The 21,041-nt window shown below is 37.0% G+C and overlaps 3 protein-coding genes across 4 annotated transcripts; all 3 read right to left on the reverse strand.

Annotated features, from left to right (window-relative positions):
* Window positions 1-722: 722 nt before the first annotated feature.
* Window positions 723-5,721, reverse strand: LOC114361042 (lipopolysaccharide-induced tumor necrosis factor-alpha factor). Of its 2 annotated transcripts, none has more exons than XM_028315958.1 (3): window positions 5,611-5,721; window positions 4,390-4,547; window positions 723-1,669 (listed from the first exon to the last, which is right to left on the reverse strand). In XM_028315958.1, the coding sequence occupies exons 2-3, from the start codon at window positions 4,539-4,541 to the stop codon at window positions 1,567-1,569; spliced, it is 255 nt and encodes an 84-aa protein (XP_028171759.1). In that variant the 5' UTR covers window positions 4,542-4,547; window positions 5,611-5,721; the 3' UTR covers window positions 723-1,566. The 2 variants fall into 2 exon arrangements, with proteins under 2 accessions (XP_028171759.1, XP_028171760.1); XM_028315959.1 differs by having other exon boundaries at window positions 5,630-5,703.
* A 4,824-nt stretch (window positions 5,722-10,545) lies between these two features.
* On the reverse strand, window positions 10,546-14,144 carry LOC114361044 (lipopolysaccharide-induced tumor necrosis factor-alpha factor homolog). The gene is made up of 3 exons (XM_028315961.1): window positions 14,022-14,144; window positions 11,317-11,486; window positions 10,546-10,659 (listed from the first exon to the last, which is right to left on the reverse strand). The coding sequence occupies exons 2-3, from the start codon at window positions 11,478-11,480 to the stop codon at window positions 10,557-10,559; spliced, it is 267 nt and encodes an 88-aa protein (XP_028171762.1). The 5' UTR covers window positions 11,481-11,486; window positions 14,022-14,144; the 3' UTR covers window positions 10,546-10,556.
* Window positions 14,145-15,268: 1,124 nt separating this feature from the next.
* On the reverse strand, window positions 15,269-18,044 carry LOC114361046 (lipopolysaccharide-induced tumor necrosis factor-alpha factor homolog). Its single transcript, XM_028315963.1, has 3 exons — window positions 17,929-18,044; window positions 17,267-17,457; window positions 15,269-16,079 (listed from the first exon to the last, which is right to left on the reverse strand). The coding sequence occupies exons 1-3, from the start codon at window positions 17,935-17,937 to the stop codon at window positions 15,977-15,979; spliced, it is 303 nt and encodes a 100-aa protein (XP_028171764.1). The 5' UTR covers window positions 17,938-18,044; the 3' UTR covers window positions 15,269-15,976.
* Between the last annotated feature and the right edge of the window lie 2,997 nt (window positions 18,045-21,041).

The following is a 21,041-nucleotide window of genomic DNA, read 5'->3' on the forward strand; positions in this document are numbered from 1 at the left end:
GTATCACAACACCACTACTCGACGCCATTTTTCTTGTTTTGATTGGCAGCGCCTCGCGTGGTAAGAAAAAGAACTAAATTCTTCAATTTGCCGCGGCATTTTGTAAACGGCGATTGAATTGGCTATCAAATTTTGTGGCATATTATAAAGTGCCAAGGCAATTTACATTTTGCCTTCGGCATTTCATAGAACAGCGAGCGTTTGTGAACTGACGACGCCGTTTGTAAAATGCGGAATCATACAATTTGCCTGCGACATATCTACCACCCCTGAGATGGGCGTTATTTTACAAAAGCACACCCTGTATAACTGTATAATATTCCAATAATATACAATTAAACGTGCGTGATAACCATCCAAAAAATATAAGGCATTCTTATCACATTAAATATTTTCATAGCTTAGGGACTTAAAAGCGTAATATTGATAACAATACGTTTTATCTATGAAATAGTACTTACAAAGTTATTTATACAAAAGCTAAAATAAATGCAACAAATCTCTCTTCCATTTTTATCATAATCTCAAAAAACGAACAGTAGTAATCCGTCGAAAAGATACAGCGGTTTAAAACTCTTTAATAATCCTGGTTTTCAGCCTTCGTAGCTTTTTATAGTGATTTCGCACTACGTCCGATCCAAATCCGTGTAGAAAACTAACTAGGGAAATCGAATCTAGTACGTAAACTATCTTACAAAAGGGTCTAAGACTTTTTTTTCAGATTCGGATCGAACTTAATGCAAAATTAGACTGAAGATCTACCGGGAAGTGCGCGCCATAATACCAAATCATATCGATGGTTTTAAACGACAACTGTATAGGCTTTAAAAATCCTCAAAATTCCTTGCAAAAACTTTATTGTTACTCGCATCCTATGACTACAGAGCAAAGATTATAACGACGTCCACTTGCTATCAACATCTGACAACAATGGACAATGGACATGAACGAACACATTACAGGAAATAAATAATTACATAGCAATTTAGTTACTCGCCCGTTTTGTACCAAACAGGCGTGAACTCAACTATGTGACGTCATTAAAATTATCTATTTAAGTGTTATCAGACAGTAGAGTACATTTTGCATTGATCGTGTAAACCGCGCTTACTTAAAACTGCTTTTTCTAATATTAGGTAAAGTATAAAATAGTGATGATCAAAGTAATACTAAAGGTCTTAAAACAAGCTAAATTGAATGAAAAAACCCGACTGCGTAAACTGAAAAACTGTAAAATCACCTAATTATTAAGTGAACTGGAAAATATTTTAGATATATCCAGTGTCACTCTCACAGTTGATACGAATATCAAACGTTACTATGAGGTCTCGCAGTGCGCGTGGTGGATGCACAGGGTGACACACGAAGTAATCAAAGAGCTGTATTAAACGCTGTGCGTTCGATTTGCTGCTTCACTTAAGCAAGCATCGTTTGTGAATACGGGCGTAACAATCACGCTGTTTAGGCTGCAGAGCGTGCGCGTACACACACTTAAAAACATAACCTTCCTTCCGCAGTCGGGTAATGAATATTATAGATCTTAAAATTAGGTCATGGTCATAAAATTTAGCTCTGGTACGTGCCAAGGTAAGCGTTACAATTGGGACAGTAGTGGTCCGCGTTCTGACAGGAATCCATGCAGTATGGGACGCACACGCAGCACCAACACCTGAAATTAATTAGGTGTGATTAATTAACATTATAATTATTATTTAGTGACGCAACATTTCAGATAGGTAACAGAGCGGTAATATTTATTTTTGTAAAAAGAATAAAGGTTTTAACTAATATCATATTTATTTCTGTGGTCTTAGTGACGACTAGTCTAGTAAATGACTCTACATCGACAAAGTCAAGCTAGATGTATGTACTATCGGGGACTCGAACGCCTTGACACCTTAAGGGCCTAAATTGTTTGCACACACACGCTCGATTAAACTCCGCCCCCGTTCATTCATGTTTCGGGTCTAAGCAGCGTCGGCGCATCACTGTAGATGTTTGCCCTAGCAAACCAAGCTCTATGTAAAGCATTTAGGATTGAGTATTGCTTATTACCCGCATCCGTAGCGCTCGTTTGGCAACGTCGCATTTTAGTCAATTTGAAACTACAAAATATTATATGAGACTTCGTGTAAAATTTGAACTAGCGATTGCCCGCTCGGGTCACAAAATTGCTATCGCACATTCCGAGGTAACTATGCAATTTCCCGAGAAAAAAGTAGCCCTTTCTACAATTATTGTTGATATTATGAGTGTAAATCTCATGATATTAGTTTAGCTAGTTAGGGTGAGAAATACAAAATCATACAGTTACTTAAGAATTTTACTTATTTAATAGGTATTTAATTTATTCGGAACTTATAATTTAAAACAATATGTTATTGAATTAATTGATAAAGAGTTAAGGAATATTTGTGGCTTAAAAACAATTATTGTAAGATCTGGCTAAAACTTTCTTAAATCCTTGAATGTAAATAAAAACTTATAATAGGTTTCTATTTATTTTTAATGCATATTTTGTTTTCCGTTTTAAAGAAACACTTATCTACGTTATTAAAATTTAATATCAATATTGCACTAGGTAGCAATGATCCAGGTAATTGGTTATCGTAAATATTATAATATTAAGTTAGTTTTATTTCAAATTCAATTTTTTATTGCACATTAAGTGTCTTTACACAAGGTCTTAAATCAATAACAATTAAACTTCAAACTAAATAATACTTAAACAGTTAACAATGTATAGATAAGTTTGTAAGTAAATATAAGAATTATTTTGAGAGGCATGGTTCAGTAATCGAGCGGAGGTCAATAAAAAGGCAATCAAACAGTCCAATTACTAGCACGGGTCAACACAAATCAATCGGTTATTGATCACGAAACTTCACAAAAAAACAAAGGAGAGAATATGTCAACAGATCGCCAAAGCAAAAAGCATACAGACCTCGTATAAAAACACACTATAAAAAAAAATACATATCTATTTGTTTGTAACCAAATTCTATTATTAAAATTCTAAGGCTGAGTTGCACCATCTTACTTTAACTTTAACAAACGTCAAAATTCTGTCAAACTCCATACAAAAAGCACCGGTTACCGTTATAGCTACGGTCAAAGTTAGGTGGTGCAACTCAGCCTAAAACTAAGAAAGATTGAAGAAAAAGAAACATTTCGTTTTAAACCCTAACCGTATGACAATAAAGTGCACAATGGTATTTCGTATTGCAACCTAAGCCCTGATTGTCTCTTATTGGTCGTAGTAAAAATATAGTAAAATGCGTAACCAATTAGAGACGGGGTGAGCACGTGACCGGAGCGATGCGCTTACGCTAAAATTTCTACAAAGTGGTCAGGCGGAAGAGTCCCCGATAGTACCAACGTCTTTCATAGTAAGTTGGTGCAACTCAGCCTTAGACTTCATAACTCTTGTACAAGGAACTAAAATCAATTCACACTTAGAGCGAGATTAGTCATTCATGTTAGTAAGGCTATAGTAGGTAGCGTAATTGCTATAAAGTATCAGCGACGGCACATCTAAGTAGACACTGTAGCACCTTAAGTAGCTGTGATAGATGCTATTTTGCTTTAACTGGTCTGCTGTTTACTATACAAGGAAGAGTAACGTGGCCTTGATGGCGCAAGTCAATGTCTTAGATCAAGGGCAGTGCGCAGGCGCTTGATAGCGTTGAGAGTTCATTCATAAAAAATAAACAATCGTAACTTATTGTAGCTATTGCAATAATAATATTGGAAAATTACATTAAAATTATCAACAATCAAAGCAATCACCCAGTTAGCAGAAACTTGTGGATAAGTTCCACATCAGTATACATTTTCGTATACCTATGTTATGTAGAGTTGGAAACAACATAGAGCCAATTTCAGTGCTTCTTAATAACCTACAAGGAAATTATGGACCTAGGTCTTGAATTATTCAAATTGAAATGTCACAACAACTATCTAAAATCGGTAAAAAATAAGTAGTAATATCAATTTACGTTATATGTATATTACTATACTATATAATATAGCTATATTCAGGTATATTATTGTTGTTGTCCACTTTATAAGTTAAGTCCACAAAATGCACGTCAGAAGGTTGGAACAGTAAAACATGTGATTTCTTTAAAGGTGTATTTGCGACTAAAAATAAAACTGGCGGGCTCAGCCGCCGACACATACAAGGAACAGTATAACTATTGTTTTCTATTGTTGATTGTAGTGGGAACGCAGGACGCTATTTAATACGCTCTGTTCATTCATAAAGTTAAATTATTACTCTGATTAATGTGTACCTACACATTAAAAAGTCAATTCCCCAAATAACATGAGACTAATCCGTTTTCACGATTCAATTTCACCCAGTATAACAAGAAAATATCAACTCACAAGCAAAGGCACAGCGCCAAAGCGATCAAATGTGTCTTGGTGGTGCTGTTGTGGTCGACTCTTGACACCACGGTCGCATGACACGAGGGGCAGGTCAGCTGGGCCGGCTTGGGACCCACGGGAGCTACTCCGGGCACTACTGAAGGATTCATTTTTACCTGCAGACACAAATGTTACAATTTATTTCTTTTATCCACTACGAGGAAACTCTTGGCCTGCATCTCACCCGATGGAAAGTGATGATAAGGCCGAAGGTGGAAGCGAACTTCACCTGGATTCACACACAACCATTGAAGCATTGGATGCGTTCTCCAGTCTGGTCAAATAAACGCAGAACACACCTGTCAGTACTCTGCATATGCCCGCACTATAGCATCATTACAAAATGTATAGAGACCGATGTTGTTCATACATGAAGCAGGCTTTGTTAATTTTGACCTGACCGCAGACCGCAGAACACATCCAGTGTGGAAAATCCTTAAAACAACCTGAATGCAGGCAGCGCAAGATCGGTCGTTATGGAAATCCTTGGTTTTGTCCAGTTTGGCTGAAGCGAACAAACCGTCGCTTGCCTCTCTAACTGACGTACCTACCTATCTGACATTTTTTTCGAAACTAAGTTATCTACACCATCTTAATTTCAAGACGAATCGATCTGTCTAATCGCCTGAAAATGTCAGTTACGTCCGTTAGAGAGGCAAGCGACGAAACTACACCTTAGCTATATTTCCGAAGCAAGTAAATAGGTACGTTGCGAAGTATCAAACGCTTTGTTACGGGAGTTCCCCGAACTGAATTCATGTTCATTTGTTTACAAAATACTCCTTTCCGAGAAAAAAGTGGGTTAAAAAATAATATCGTTAAACAATAATTATTTCTAACATAACTAATAATTGACCAAAACGTGTTTTTCTCAAAGTTTTCTTTCCAACTATTTTTTTATTGTTATTTGCACAAAAAACTTTAATCAGACAAAAAGTAGAAAATATTTCAACAAAAAATACATCACATCCCACTCTCACGAGAAAATTTAATGCTATAAAATCATTGAAAGTTTATAAAAATGTGAAAATATTTTAATATGCTTTCACTACCGTTTACTAGAGCAACAGTTGTTCCTACAGGTAGCCAACACCCCTCGGTCAAATGATATTATTATTACGCCACAATTAACAACTTATACATTAACAAACTTAACCTACTTTTAAAAAGGCAAATCACTTAAAATAATCACACTCACGCACAACAGTTTTCGAAGCGACTGCTGATCCGTCCGCACTGTCACAGATTTAACCGACGACTAAAACCCAGCGACTTCACTTGAACTATTAACACGAATGCATTATTATATTTTGTATAGCAATCTAGGCAGGGCGATAACAGTGTCCGTCACGAACGGTGACGTCATGGGGTAAATATTAGTAGTTTAGTTATTAAGTGGGTGTCATAGGGATGGTATGAGTGATTACCTACATTTGTTTAACTTTGACCTAGTAACAGTTTAATAGTACAAGATAAATTCTTGTTTTTCATTTTGCATAGCCTACTCGTATTTACTTAGCTTTTTTTAAATTAAACTCTTTGCATCAAAATAAATAAGCGAAATGTTTTTGAAGTTGATGACCGTCATGACGGAACCTGATGTATCATGTGGAATTCATAAAAAATATTATATTAATTTTAAAAAGAGATTGTGAAGAGACTTTGAAAACTATCATGTGTACACACCACACATCTTCGCATTTTCAGAAACTAATAATGTAACTTTGAAAAAATCTGTTTGTGACATTAAGCTACGAGATAATAAATGCATTTTATGAAATTAAATCAGAAATTAAACTATTTATTAGGTAAGTGGCCAGTTTAGATAGTAATAGGTAACAATTTTTAATATCGACTCTATAAAATGTTTGCTTTACCTGCTTTTTATTACAATATTTTCGTAATTACGAGTTATTTATAACCCTGAAAATATATCGAAAACCTCAAATCGACCTACGAATGGGTACACCTTATCTATTAGGTTTTCCTATCAGTGGACAAAAGATTATACCCATAATTACTGTGTGTGTGTGAGACTCAGTAATTATGGGTTTATATTAAAGCACACATGCTTATTTTTTCCTTATCTGTGTTGACAATCTAAATCTGTCTTGCACGGGATTCCCCGAACAAAATTCTTTCAGCTAGTTTAGTTAAAGAGTTCTTATTCCTTTGGATTTATTTTTGCAGAGTAAGTACATTAAAAGTGTAGTAATTTTATTATTTAGCCACATGATCATTATTTAGCCACATGATCATTTACTAATAAATATGACAACAAGCCACACTTAGGGCCGATTTTTCAATCGTCAGATATGTTACTTAAAACTGAAGAATAAACTTGTCATTTTGACACATTTCCCATACTGAAACTGTCAATGTGCCAAACTTATTCTTCAGTTAAAACTTATCCGACGATTGAAAAATCAGCCCTAAATCTAATTACAGACAATGGCACATCAAGATAAAAAACATAGCAACAAAAATAATGACTGAAGTGTCCTCTGTACTTCACGTTTGTTTCAGCCGAAAGACAACCGGTCCTGCGCCGCCGCCCGCATCCAGGCACCTCCCGCGAGCTTCACCAGATCGTCGGTCCACCTAGTGGGAGGCCTGCCCACACTTTGTCTTCCGGCTCGTGGTAGCTGTCATGTAGTGGCTTCTGGCTTCTCACAGAGGGTATAATCCGTTTACGTTCTTTAAACTTTCGTCAATTGCCCAAAATACTTACTAAGTTGAAAAAATCTTCCCCAACATCAGATCATAATTTATTCATCATCCGCTTTAGGATTTGTTATTATTTTCATAACAAAAAAATCGAAATAAGTCTAAATAGTGTCTAGGCTGGAGTCCGTTTTTTGTGAACAAAATTATAGTGGACTGTTTTAATTAATTAATGTTACTGTTTTAATTGCTTCAATTGTTTTGTTGCCCATTTCCCATGGGCATTAATTTAGATATTAATACCCAAATAGTGATAGTACCTAATTAATGGCATACATTAATTATGGCTGGATGTTCTTTTGTAACTAAAAATAATGTAAATCTTTCGTTTCAGTCATTTGACCACCACTTCTGGACATAGGTTAAGGATTTCCATAACGACCTTATGCTTTTAAGTATGTACATACTTATTTGCTTTAATATTTACGTTTTTAAATAAACAGCATAATTAATTAGCTATCAACAATTAATAAATACTAGTAAACCTACGATATGACTAATATTATTATACTTGTTCCAAGATAGTACTTACCTAAAATAATTTATTTAATCAGTTGTCAGTAAACTTAATTATTAACTTTTTGATATTGTAATACGTTTCGTTTTATATCAAGACTATTAATTAAACAATGCAATTACTATGACATAATCATTAACATTGTAAATAAAACGCGTTTTTGTATTATCAATAATTGACGTTTGCATCATTTATTAATTATTTGATATCTCGCTCCAACCATTGATTAACTTAATGTGTACCTACATTTAGAATAAGTGGCAATGGGCACGGAACATAGTACGCACAACTGCCAGCCTATGGGGCAGCAACGTTCTGGAGTGGAGGCCATATACTATAGCACGCAGCGTGGGATTTCCACCCACACTGTGGACCGACGACCTCATAGAGGTAGCAGGAAGGAGCTGGATGCAAGTCGCTACCAACCGGGCGATGTGGAAAATCGTTAAGGAGGCGTTCAGCAGTAGACGTCCTATGGCTGAAATGATGATAGAGTACTTAAGTAAGCCTAACATAGTTAAATGAATGGAATAGAAATACTTACATTTACTTATGTAGTCTTAGTAAAAATGGGTTGTGCTGGGAATGCAGAAGGTGTGCTGATGAAGACTGAATTCGATATTAATGAATTATCGCACAGAAGTAAAGGATGACATCGAAATAATCATAATTATAATAAATCAATAATAATCTGAAACATTATTAAAAATATTTTAATAAGGAAAATATGTTACATTTAAAACTCTAAATCCATTTCAATTCAGCAGGAATATAAAATGAGTATGTATTTCATGCTACTGCCATAAAAGCAACTGTACCTACTCCGCTTCGTGTCAAAACACGTTATTGTTTAGTAACATTGTGTCAATGACAATGAAATTGGACACTAACCAATAACTCAACCCAGACCTCCATACAATCCACTTCAAACGAAGACGGACATAACTAAGTTAAACGATGAACTGCTAACATTTAAACGTTAACTAAATTATGGCAAGAACAAAAATATCCAATACCTTCAAATTAATCGTAAGATAATATCATAAATGACTCTATGAAGAGAGTAAAAATAAATATAATAGGTAGGATCATTGCGAGAATGCCGCCATCATCTCATTGCCTTTACAAAATACAAAATAGTGATGGATATAAAGAATCAAGTATGGTAATAGCACTTTTACATAATAATGTGATCCAGCATCTGTCAAACTGTAACTGAGATGTATTTTTTTTTAGAAAGGCTTTAACCCTTAATTCGACGACGTGCGATATACTTCCCATTGAACGAAAATAAATCTCCGTAAAAAAATTGACCGTATATCTTGAACTCAAGGTGTTTATTTGCTCCCTGAACTATCTAACTATGCTGTCAAAAATCAGCAAGGCACCAATATCGATGAGACGCGAGCAATCTCCAATAATATGACGGGGAGGAAGGGCCCGCTATGCGGGCTCTCGGTAAATTGCATTTTATTCATTATTTTACGGCTTAATACTCTTGTAATATTATTAAAAACTATAGATAGAATACCTGCGAAGCTACTTACAATGTATTTACTGTCATACAGAGTTTTGTTTTCGTTTTACGACACCTATAACTTGCATGTCCAGTATACTTCCCGTTGTCGAATTACTAGTAAAGTAACTGCTAAAAACTATGTCCAGTATTCTTCCCGTTGCCAAATTGTTAGAAAATTAACTTTTGTGGGTTTTGATAATAATATTTTAGGGATCCACACATAAAATGTTTTCTGCCTCACTATGTACCGTTTTTCAGAGTATCAACTCTAAAAAACAAGCCTTAGTAGCATTGGTGCCACCTAACACTACTCCTTTTCATATAGATACTGGTTTTTATGAGAAAATTGTTCTTCTCACCCTGCTTTTCCATCAGTTCTTGCATAGAGCACATGAATATAGACAGCTAAATCTTTAACTTTGTCTTACTCGAGGGAATAATGCCAGAGGCATGGACCAGAAGCGTTGTGGTACCCTTATTCAAGAAAGGGGATAACACCTTAACTGATATAGCCTTATGGATTAGCATGCTGAAGTGGCAATGGGCAGGGCGCACATCACGCAGAACTGATGACTGATGGCTACAGCAAGGTTCTAGTATGGAGGCAACGTGCCGACAACCGCTGCGTGGGAGGTCCACTCACAAGGTGGACAGATGAACCCATAAAGGTAGCAGGAAGGCGCAGGATACAGAGTGACTATCAGATTGGCCGGTGGTTAGCCCACTTGCCAACCTGATAATCATTGGGGGAGGACAATGTTCATTAGTGGACGTCATAAAGCTGAAATTATGATGATGATAATTAATATTTTATTACGGAACCACTTGTTTTTTTTTTCTGTCTCTTCGACAACGGGAAGTATACTGGACATGGTTGGAGAGCGTCACTTTCTTATGAACTTGGCAACGTCCAGTATACTGGACATAGGTTTTTCAGGAAACTGAAATAGTTAGATTTTTTTGGGTATTTTTTCTGGGGTCCTAGACAAGCTAAGAAACGAAATCAGTAACTGTTTTATAAATTTAATTAAAAAAAAAATCCGTCGAATGAAGGGTTAAAATCAATTAAGGGCCGATTTTTCAATCGTTGGACAACTTTTAACTGAAGAATAAGGGCTCCGTTGCATTAAGTAGCAATTTATCTAAATTCACCATCTTGCTAATTAGGAGGTAACTAATTGGAACCTTAAAAGGACATGGTGAAAGAAGCCCTTAGTTTGGTACGTTGAAAGTTTCAGTATTGGAAATAATGTCAAAATTTCAAATTCATTCTTCAGCTTAAGGATATCTGACGATTGAGAAATCAGCCCATAACTTGACTTGACAGAAGCTTAAACTATAGGTGATTATATCAGCAGTATAAAACTAATTGACGTATGTTCCCAGGTACGCGTTACAGCTAGGGCAGTAATGGTCAGCGTTCCTGCACGAGTTCTTGCAGTAGGGAATGCACGCGCATGGCCAGCACCTGGAAATGATAGGTAAATATCATGAGAATACGCCTAAAAACTATTAAATGTGAGCACCAAGTTTCATAACACAATTTTTTTTTATGCAGAATAAGGCATGTAGGTATTTGACTGCAATCGCACTTGATGTTAAGTGAGATGCGTCTAAGATGGTACATATCTGCCCTATAAGTGCCTATTCTTTGTCGCTTTGAAAAGGCCCGGATTATAGTGTTCGGGAAAGGCAGCAGCAGGCAGCGAATTCCAGACCCTAGATGTTCGCATTAAGAAATATTGAAATTTTAACGTAATTGACTCTCTTGGTTATCCAATCACATCAATCAATGCATATTATACTTTTTACTGTCAAAACGTGATTGAAGCTTATGAATGGTTCAACTATATTTGGGCCAATCTGGAACTTTAATCATACTTGAATTTGTTTCATAATTTTAGCCTTTCAGATTCTGAAATAATGGTCAAAACACGTTTGGAACCTTAGTACAGATTCAAGCCCTAATTACGACAAATACCTTGAAAACGATTACAGGCTAAAGCCTGTTTGATTCTCAAAAGATGCTCTATTAAAAGAGCATCTTTTGAGAATTCAAGCCTTTATATTGTGTTATAGAGACATTATTAGATGGCATTATATGGGTTGGCATAAAAAATCTTACAGAAAAACGCATAACGCCAGAGCAATCATGTGCGTCTTGGTGGTAGCTTTGCGCTCAACCCTGGTGGTGATGGTGGCTTGGCATGATGGGCAGGTCATATTCGTCTCGTTGGGTCCCACAGGCGCTGCTGAGGTCACGAAGGTTGTGGTGACGGTCGGCTCCATTTTGATCTGGAATTAGCAATGTGAATTCTATAACTATAAATCTATACTTATAATAAATCTGTAGAGAGGTCAATTCTGTACATGAAATATATTTTCAAAATAACTATCAGGGGGTGATTAGTGATCGATACTGATGCCAAAAATGCAATCAGTAAAATTTTTGTCTGTCTGTCTGTCTGTCTGTCTGTCTGTCTGTATGTTCCTTATAGAAACAAAAACCACTTGACGGATTTTAACGAAACTTGGTACAATTATTCTTCATACTCCTGGGCAGGTTATAGGATACTTAGGAATTCCCACGGGAACGGGAATTAGCGGGAAAATCCTTTTGTACGAAAAATCTAAACCGCTTAAGTTAGACGCTTGAAATTTGGCATGCAGGTACCTTAGTAAACTTAAAGCTTAGTTACAACAGGATATTGCAAAATTCCCACGGGAACGGGAGTTAGTGGGAAAAAACATTTGTATGAAAAAATCTAAATCGCGTAACATAGACTCTTGAAATTTGGCATGCAGGTACCTTAGTAAACTTAAAGCTTAGTTACAACAGGATATTGCAAAATTCCAACGGGAACGGGAGTTAGCGGGAAAAAACATTTGTATGAAAAAATCTAAACCGCGTAAGATAGACTCTTGAAATTTGGCATGCAGGTACCTTAGTAAACTTAAAGCTTAGTTACAACAGGATATTGCTAAATTCTCACGGGAACGGGAGTTAGCGGGAAAAAACATTTGTATGAAAAAATCTGAACCGCGTAAGATAAATGAAGGGGGGGTAAAACGAGATCCACGCGCACGAAGTCGCGGGCGGCCGCTAGTAGACCATAAGATTTTAAACAAATGTAAAAGTTTATGGGTATTAGGGTAGTTGAAAATTATCAAGCCCGCCCGAACGTACGACGCAGCGAGCCGCCAGTCTGCTTGTGACCACGGCTGCAGCATAGCAACCGAAACGTCAAGCCATGAGTACATAATGTAACTCATTCATAAATGTCGCGTTAAGACCAGTGTCTTTCTATTTCAGTATAAATATCAATGTATCGCTGTTGGTTTTTATAAATAAATAAATAGAACTGTCAGGCTAAAGTGGTCTGTTATCGAATTCTCGCTGAAGGGTACGAGTATTTTCAGTATTGTATGTCAATAGAGTTCAATTGAAGTCTGTATCAATGCTAGTTTCGAACTGTCTACTTTCTCGTGCCTAATGACTCCTGAAATAACATTTTCACTTCAGTTCTTAGTATTATTGAAGCAGTTCTATCCACACGTCGACGTTTTGTTTACATTAAATTTACACCAACTTGATTCTTTATCAGCTGTTTTTATCATCATATCAACAATTTTCATCGAAATCCTGATTACAGAATTGATATCTAACTATGTTCTATGGAAACTTAACACTACTAATTCACTGTAAGAACAGGAGGAAAACTAATACTTAAATGCTCCAAATAAGTAAAAAAAATGGCCGATGGGGCAGCAAGGTTCTGGAGTGGAGGCCGCCTACGCAGCGTGGGACGTCCACCCACAAGGTGGACCGACGACATCATAAAGCGAAGGCGCTGGACGCAGGCCGCTACCAACCAGGCAATATGGAAAGCATTGGGGGAGGCCTATGTTCAGCAGTGGACGTCCTATGGCTGAGATGATGATGATGATGAAGTAAAAAAAATAGATCGAGCATAACACTGTGGCATCTTAAATGGTGGTAAATAATTGTAGTTGGTATTTTGCTACAAACATGTATAAATTGATGTGCTATCGACTATACCTATTGCTTAGGTACCTCAAAACAAAGCTAATGTCTGCTGCTGGGAGTTATATGTCCGGTATACAAATGTTTTGAACATAGAGGTAGTTTTAATCGTAATATGACTATTTTAGGTATTTGCATAGCTCATTATTTTAATGGAAATATACACAGTTGCTAGGAAACCAGCATTACACAAATAATTTTGTATTTGTCGATTAGATAGACGTAAATTATAGTATAACAGTATTATAGCGGTTTTAAAAGATGCGTAGGTATGTAATAAAAATAAAATTTGATAACATCAACTATCATATCAATTGAGGTTAATCTAAGAGCTCGTATAAATTACACTTATTGTTTCTCTCAATAAAATTGGTTTCAACAGGGTCCGAACCGCCAAATTGCAGTTTTATCAGGAACTACTTGTTTACTAATTATTATTAACTGTACTAATTTCAGGTTGATAGAGTTAACTGTCACAAAATAGTTAAAAATAATATAACGAATTTTTGCCTATAGTTTGGTCGGGCTGTTAATCAGTATGAACATACAGGAAGTGCGCACATACCAATTTGGTATCAGCCACTTCCTCATACAAATTAAGAGCCGACCAAATTATCTGCCGACTAAAAATCTGTAGTTTACGGAGAATCTAATACATAGTTGGCAGTAGCCTAAAATGTTTTACTCACTTATAAAATCAGAAACCATTCTAATATTTTATAGGTTAGGGCTTATTGTAGTACCTACTATTGCTTCATAAAATGACATGTGTATATTATACGTACGTTTTAAGTTACAGCTGATTCGGTATTCACCCAACACTTTTTGCTTATAACGATAACTATCCCGTGCACACTGGCAAAAAATTATCAGGCAACTAATATCACTTTAGTTTACCTTTAGTCGTTTATGGCTCATACATATCGTAAGTCTAACGATAACGTTTCTGGGTAGTGTTGATATGGCTGAGCGATGGCGTAACTTATAGATAATCGATGGGAGGGGCAGGTCTATCACTTAGGTACAAATTAAGAACATACCCCACCTGTATGTAGGCAATATAATACTCTTATACTTTGTTTAGGTTTAGGTAGAAAAGTTATCGAGTGGCGACCACGGGCCGGAAGACGTAGCGTGGGCAGGCCTTCCACTAGGTGGACCGACGATCTGGTGAAGGTCGCGAGAAGAGCCTGGATCAGCGCAGGACCGGTTGTTATTGAAATCCTTGGGGGAGGCTTTTGTCCAGCAGTGGACGTCATTTCGCTGAAACGAACGAACTTTGTTTAGTCACCTGTCATCTACTTTGCACTGGAAGGAAGTCGAACCCCAACTTCGAAGTTTCGAACTCCTTCTATGTTCTTCTAATTAATTTCGTTGCGGGTCCAATGACAGTTTAACTTTTCTCGGGACAAACTAGGCCTTCACTGGTTGGGTTTTTATTGGCGGTCAAGCTGTAGATCCTGGCTACACAGGAGTTGCAGCGGTGGGAACGAGAGGTGGTAATAGTCCCGTTTAATTAGATATAATATACTGAGGTTAGAGTTACTATGTCCTAAAAGTATTGGGGCTTAACCTTATTTATTATTATTTTAAAGTACAACAAAAAAAACAAAACAAGGATGTAGCGTTTAAACTTATCTGACCAAATATTTTTTTTATTTAGGTACCTATTAAGATAACCAAAAGCATAATATTGTGTATTTAATTTTATAATTGACAGTCATCAATGAACAGTCATCTTATTGTTTATTAATAATTAAGATACTTATTTAAATTAATGATATCTTATTTTTATTCATTCACATTATTACCCGGCCCCAAACATGGCTTATAGCAACTGGAAGTTTTGTTAACTTAATAGGGACTGTGATGTAATAATAACAATAAATCTTTAGTCACAAACAAAACACAGCATTAATTTCTCATCTCCTATATTATTTATTACATGTTTTGAATTTTTGTTTTGAATCTTATTTGTACCTAATTTTATAAGTAGGCTAAGATTTCTCAATAAAGTTTAAAACATGGTGGAAACAATTTATAATTTATTTTATATGAATAAATTAATAACTTATTTCTTTTCACTGCGGCAATATTAACAGGAAAGTAAAAGTCCTTATCTAATTTAATTTATTAAAAAAAAAACATTTATCTCAATCAGATTATGATCGTGTTCTAGTACGAGTACAGACGACAGCAATTCAAGCTCAACAGAACACAAATGTATTGAATGATGTGCTCTCATCTATAGGATACTATACAAAACTAAATACTTAACCTAATTTAAATTAAACAAAAAATAAAACCAACAATAGAATAAAGATACCACTTAATGATTAGCTATTACATGAAACATTCTGAAATGGTTCAGTAAAAACTCCTTTACTTTGATTTTCCCTTAAAAATATTTTGTAGATTTTTCATATTCTTGTAGGAATTAAAGCCACTGCTTAGAGACATAATTGTATGATTTGGTGAGATTTCATTATTTATTAAAAATACTTAACGCAAAACTTACAAGTGGGCAATATTTGTTTTCATTTCTTTAATCTTAAAGCAATAAAACAAACGCAAACAGAGAGACAGCTAATAAGACTTGAAAAGGAAGAGGTTGTACTAAAAAAAGGAACTTTTAACAAGACAGAGCCTAAGAAAAGTAGGAGCTATAAGTAGATTAGGCTTGGGAAAAAAGGAGTTGTACTAAAGATAGAACACTAAACTTATCAAGTAAATATTAAAACTAATTCTGGTACGTTCCGAGGTAGGAGTCGCAGTTAGGGCAGTAGTGGTCAGCGTTCCGGCAGGAGTTCTTGCAGTAGGGAATCCACGCGCATAGACAGCCGCTGAAATAAATTATAATTATGATTAGATACGAAAGAAACAGAGATGGAAAAGAACAAGAAAGAGATCTCAATCTTCTATCCTTTTGTTGTTTTGATTAATTTCTTTGCGGGTCCAATGACAGTTTAACTTTCCCCCGGGACAAACTTGACCTTCACTAATTGAGTTTTTTAAGTTAAGCTATAGATAGATCCTGGCTACACAGGAGTTGTAGCGGTGGAAACGAGAGGTAGGAATAGTCCCGTTTACCTTTTTGTTCTATACTGCCCCCGATAGTTGAAAATTATCGCATCACATCTAACTTTTTTTTCGGATATGAGTTTAACTAAGAATTACCCATTTAAATTATTTGAAACGTTTGAATCTACTCTTTGACTTGGATCAATATCATCGGACTCCAGTTAATATGTACTGATCATAATTTATTGTTACCAATCAGTGGTAAAAAAAAAACACTTTTTCAAGTTGTTAAACCTATGTATGAGCAGATAATAGTAGATAAAAACCGCCAATAAGCCGGATTAAAAATGATAAGATGTAACACGTAGCGACAAAGTACATAATTATCAATTATATCCGAATTAATATGATAACCTATTCATACTTGACACTGCTATGTAGAGCAGTTTTTGGCTGTATTTTCTTCTATGTTCTACTACGAGTACCTTTCTTGTTACAATGATTATTTTTTCTCAGTCCACATTTTATCACGCTTTGATTATCTCTTGCGACTTTTAAGTATTTAGATGACGTCCTATTCATTTTTGTTAATTTTGAAAATGCATGCATACATCTGACATCTTAAAGCAGTTCCAGAGAAACTCAACTCGTGGTGAAGTTTACTTCAATCTTCAGCCTGGTTATCAGTTTCCATCAGGTGAGATGCTGGTCAAGACCTTCTCTATTGTGGGTAAAAATATGGTAAGAGATGGACCGACGACTGCAAAAATAGTCAGCAGTGCTAGATGAAAACAGCTAGAGCTCGTTCTTTGGGGGAGGTTCACGTCCAGCAGTAAAACGCTTATGATGATGATGAGTAGGTCGTCGTTTCAGCCAAATGACGTCCACTGCTGGACAAAGGCCTCGGTCTAATGAACTAATGAACGGCATCCAGCGCCTCGATCAAGTGGCAGTGGGCGGCACATAGCTCGTAGAGATGAGCAGGTAGACTAAATAAAATGATACTCACAAACAAACGCATATCGCCAAAGCGATCATGTGTGTCTTGGTGGAGGCTTTCCGCTCAACCCTGGTGGTGACGGTGGCGAGGCACGAGGGGCAGGTGACTGCCATCTCATCAGGCCCCACGGGACCCACAGAGATGGCGCCCGGAGCTGGAGCATTGGTGACAATGGTGACCTTGGTGGGGTTCATTTCAACCTGGAATCAACAATTTATATAAATTAAAAATATTTTTACCTGAAACATTGCTGGGATATTGACCTGTCTGAAAAAGAGGCTGACAAAGGTGAATGGGTTTCTTTCTGCCACTTCATCTCAGCAGCAGCCTATATTATGTTGTCCCGAAGTGTCGGTAGGGCTATTTAGGACAAAATAAACGCCTTGGAAAAGGCATATTGAATAAAAGCTTTAAATTTGACATTGCTAGTCAATTCTTCATTCCATATCTAAACCTTGAAAAGCCGGAAAACAGATTAGTACTCCTCTAATCTTTTTCACTCCTCGATTTTAAAAATGTATCAAAAGCCCTAAAGGCACTGAGAGCTTAGTAAAACAACTTGCTATTTGAATACTGGAGGGTTTTTAAGGGACAACTTTAAATGTAGCTTTCAAGTATATTAAATATCATTATTAAAACATTTTGATAAGTTATGCATAAAATTGACTTACATCTCCCATTTTGAAATATTTTGGTTACTTAGTGACAATTCCAAAATTTTATTTTTTATTTTTAGCACGATCGCTTATTCGTTTGCACTGGCAGAATTAATTCGGTGACTAATAGTAAATACCATCTCACTTTGCCTTTAACGTGGAGGGTTATCGCCAAAAATGTAATAGCAGGCAGTGGTTGGTGCGTTCGAGCGATATGGTATGGCATAATAGATAAAATTGATAATATTTTGCGATAAGCTCCGATCATATCCGCAAATTCGGCGAACCAAATGATGTATCTACCGACGACAGCTCGTTCGTTCGTTTCAACCAAATGACGTCCACTGCTGGACAAAGGCCTCCCCCAAGAATTTCCATAACGACCGGTCCTACGCTGCCCGCACCCAGGTTCTACCAGTACCTCTAGTACGAAAAACTTTCGAGTTCGTTTCGTTTGCGTATTCAAAGTGTCATCGAAAAATTTTGTATGAAAAATTAAACAGCGCCCCCTAGGGCGGCTATAATATAGGGGGCGCTGTTTAATTTTTCATACAAAATTTTTCGATGACACTTTGAATACGCAACGAAACGAACTCGAAAGTTTTTCCTACTAGAGGTACAGACCTTCACCAGTGTGCCTACCATGAGTTTACGTTAGGTGTGCTCGCTAGCGACTGCGTAAAAAAATGACATTTAAATGTATGACATATTGTGCAGCGCCCCTAGCGGCTACTTTCAAGAAATAAAATCTTCATAGAATTTTTTGACGTATTCGCTAGCAAGCTCACCTAACGTAAACTCATGGTAGGCACACAGATCGTCGTTCCACCTAATTGCCTGCCCACACTACCCCACAGGTGCCCCGCCCACTGCCATTTTATTTTGGTAATAAATGGGCTATGTCGGTCACTTTAACTTCAAAGCTATTGTTTAACTGTGCAATTGATATTTTAAATACAAAGTCCCGACCAAAGACTCACTGTTTGTTAGAGTTTTCTAAGGCTGGGCTGCATCATCTTACTTTAACTTTGACAAACGTCAGAAATATATAAAATTCCATACAAAAAGCACTGGTTAATGTTATTGTTACGGTTAAACAAGGTAGTGCAACTCAGCCTAAGTATAAAATACTATATTATTCGGCATGTGACGATGCACAGCATCTGGTGAGAGATGCGTCTACTTCCGGTGTAGTTTTTTACCGTTTTATACCTTAAATGACGTCATTTCCGCAATTATTTAATAGGAATTGATTTGACTTACTTCCGTTTGCCGCCATTTTAGTCACCTGGGGGCGAGCTTGCTCGGAGTTCTTCATAGCGTCTTTAACTTCCAAACTAGCAACATCGTAAGCAGAAACTCTGCTCAGATTTTTACTGAAATAAGTTATTTCTCAACGTTCTTATACTAAGTTTAAAATTAAAAAGTGCAATTGACCGCGCGTGTGTGACCGCGAACGACATGTACGTGATGGTGGTTGGCGCCAAAGGGGACGAGTGTCTTCCGGACGACGAGCAGGTGGACCCAGAGCGTCGGATACCAGAGAAACTCGGACCCCGGCGAGCATTTAGAACAAAACATGTTAATACCCTGAAATTAATCATGTTCTAATCTAGTTCTGTTACAGAAACTCGAAAACTTTCATCACATAGCGCCATTGGTAAGTAGTCACCAGGAGCTAATAAACAAGTCTCTCACCAGATGCTGTGCATCGTCACATGCCGAATAATAGTACAAGTTTTACAAAACAATAAAACTTGTATTATTGAGCAGAGACGATGCACAGCATCCCAAGAAGGCCTCCTGGTGAGCTCTCTATGAAGAACTCCGAGCAAGCTCGCCCCCAGGTGACTAAAATGGCGGCAAACGGAAGTAAGTCAAATCAATTCCTATTAAATAATTGCGGAAATGACGTCATTTAAGGTATAAAACGGTAAAAAACTACACCGGAAGTAGACGCATCTCTCACCAGATGCTGTGCATCGTCTCTGCTCAATAATACAAGTTTTATTGTTTTGTAAAACTTGTACTATTATTGTCTGCTATTGTTAAGATTTTGTTTCAAGAACTTACGTAACTTCTATGAAAACCTTCCTGCGTAAAAAATGTTCAAAGATAATAATTCTAATCTTTGAAGATTTTTATGCAAGGAGAGATATAGGTATATCTCTTATTCAATCATGTTAAACTTGCTCTTATTATTACTCTGCTTCTTATCTAATTCTTTGACTCATTCATCATCAATAAGAATTTATTCGTCTTATGCAAAACAATTGGGTGACTCATCCTAAGTACTTTTATTATCAACTACGTACTTATTGATCGGATATCGCTGCCCTAATCTGCTCTATCTATTGTAGTTCTATAAACAAATAAAAAATACAGGGTGTTAAGGTAAGGTCATATTATTAAATATTTCCTGAGATCAATTTATAGCTACTGCATGGTTATTATCAATTTATGTTACTTTTGTTATACTGCCCTTTAATGATCTTAAACTAAGCATAGAAGTGTTGCTAGGACCACTAACAATACTTACCCTGGGTTGCACCATCTTAATTTAACTATAACAAACGTCAACGTCATGGAGGCCAGGTCGCGTACCGAAAAACGCAGAGTGAGACATCCACCCACAAGGTGGACCGACGATATCATAAAGGTAGCAGGAAAACGCTGGACGGACGCAGGCCGCTACCAATTGATCATGGAAAGCATTGAGGGAGGCCTATGTTCAGCAGTGGACGTCCTATGGCTGAAATGATGATAATGAAACGTCAAAATTTTGTCAAACTTCATGCAAACAGCACCCGTTATCGTAATAGTTGCTTACTCAGCCTAACCTAGGAAGCCTGAACAAGGGGTGCGATGGTGAGCGACCTCCTCGTGGTGCACCCTGGGCAACGTCCGCGTGGTCTGTTCACGCGGGCGGCTAACTTCTCACCTGCGCGGCAGGTCTCGTCAACTCGGCGGGTCTGTCGGGCAACCCGTAACCCACAATTGAGTGGGCCGGGGGCCGTCGAGGCATTTGCCCGGGCCACGATGCAGGGGACATCTTTAAAAACCCCCACAGGTGGGGGCTGGCGGGGCGTTTGCCTGGGCCCATTCTTTGGAGGGCCGCTCTCGGTACT

This window comes from Ostrinia furnacalis, unplaced genomic scaffold, assembly GCF_004193835.3.
Source record: "Ostrinia furnacalis isolate ACB-3 unplaced genomic scaffold, ASM419383v2 OfSCF5395, whole genome shotgun sequence".
Classification (NCBI taxonomy): domain Eukaryota; kingdom Metazoa; phylum Arthropoda; class Insecta; order Lepidoptera; family Crambidae; genus Ostrinia; species Ostrinia furnacalis.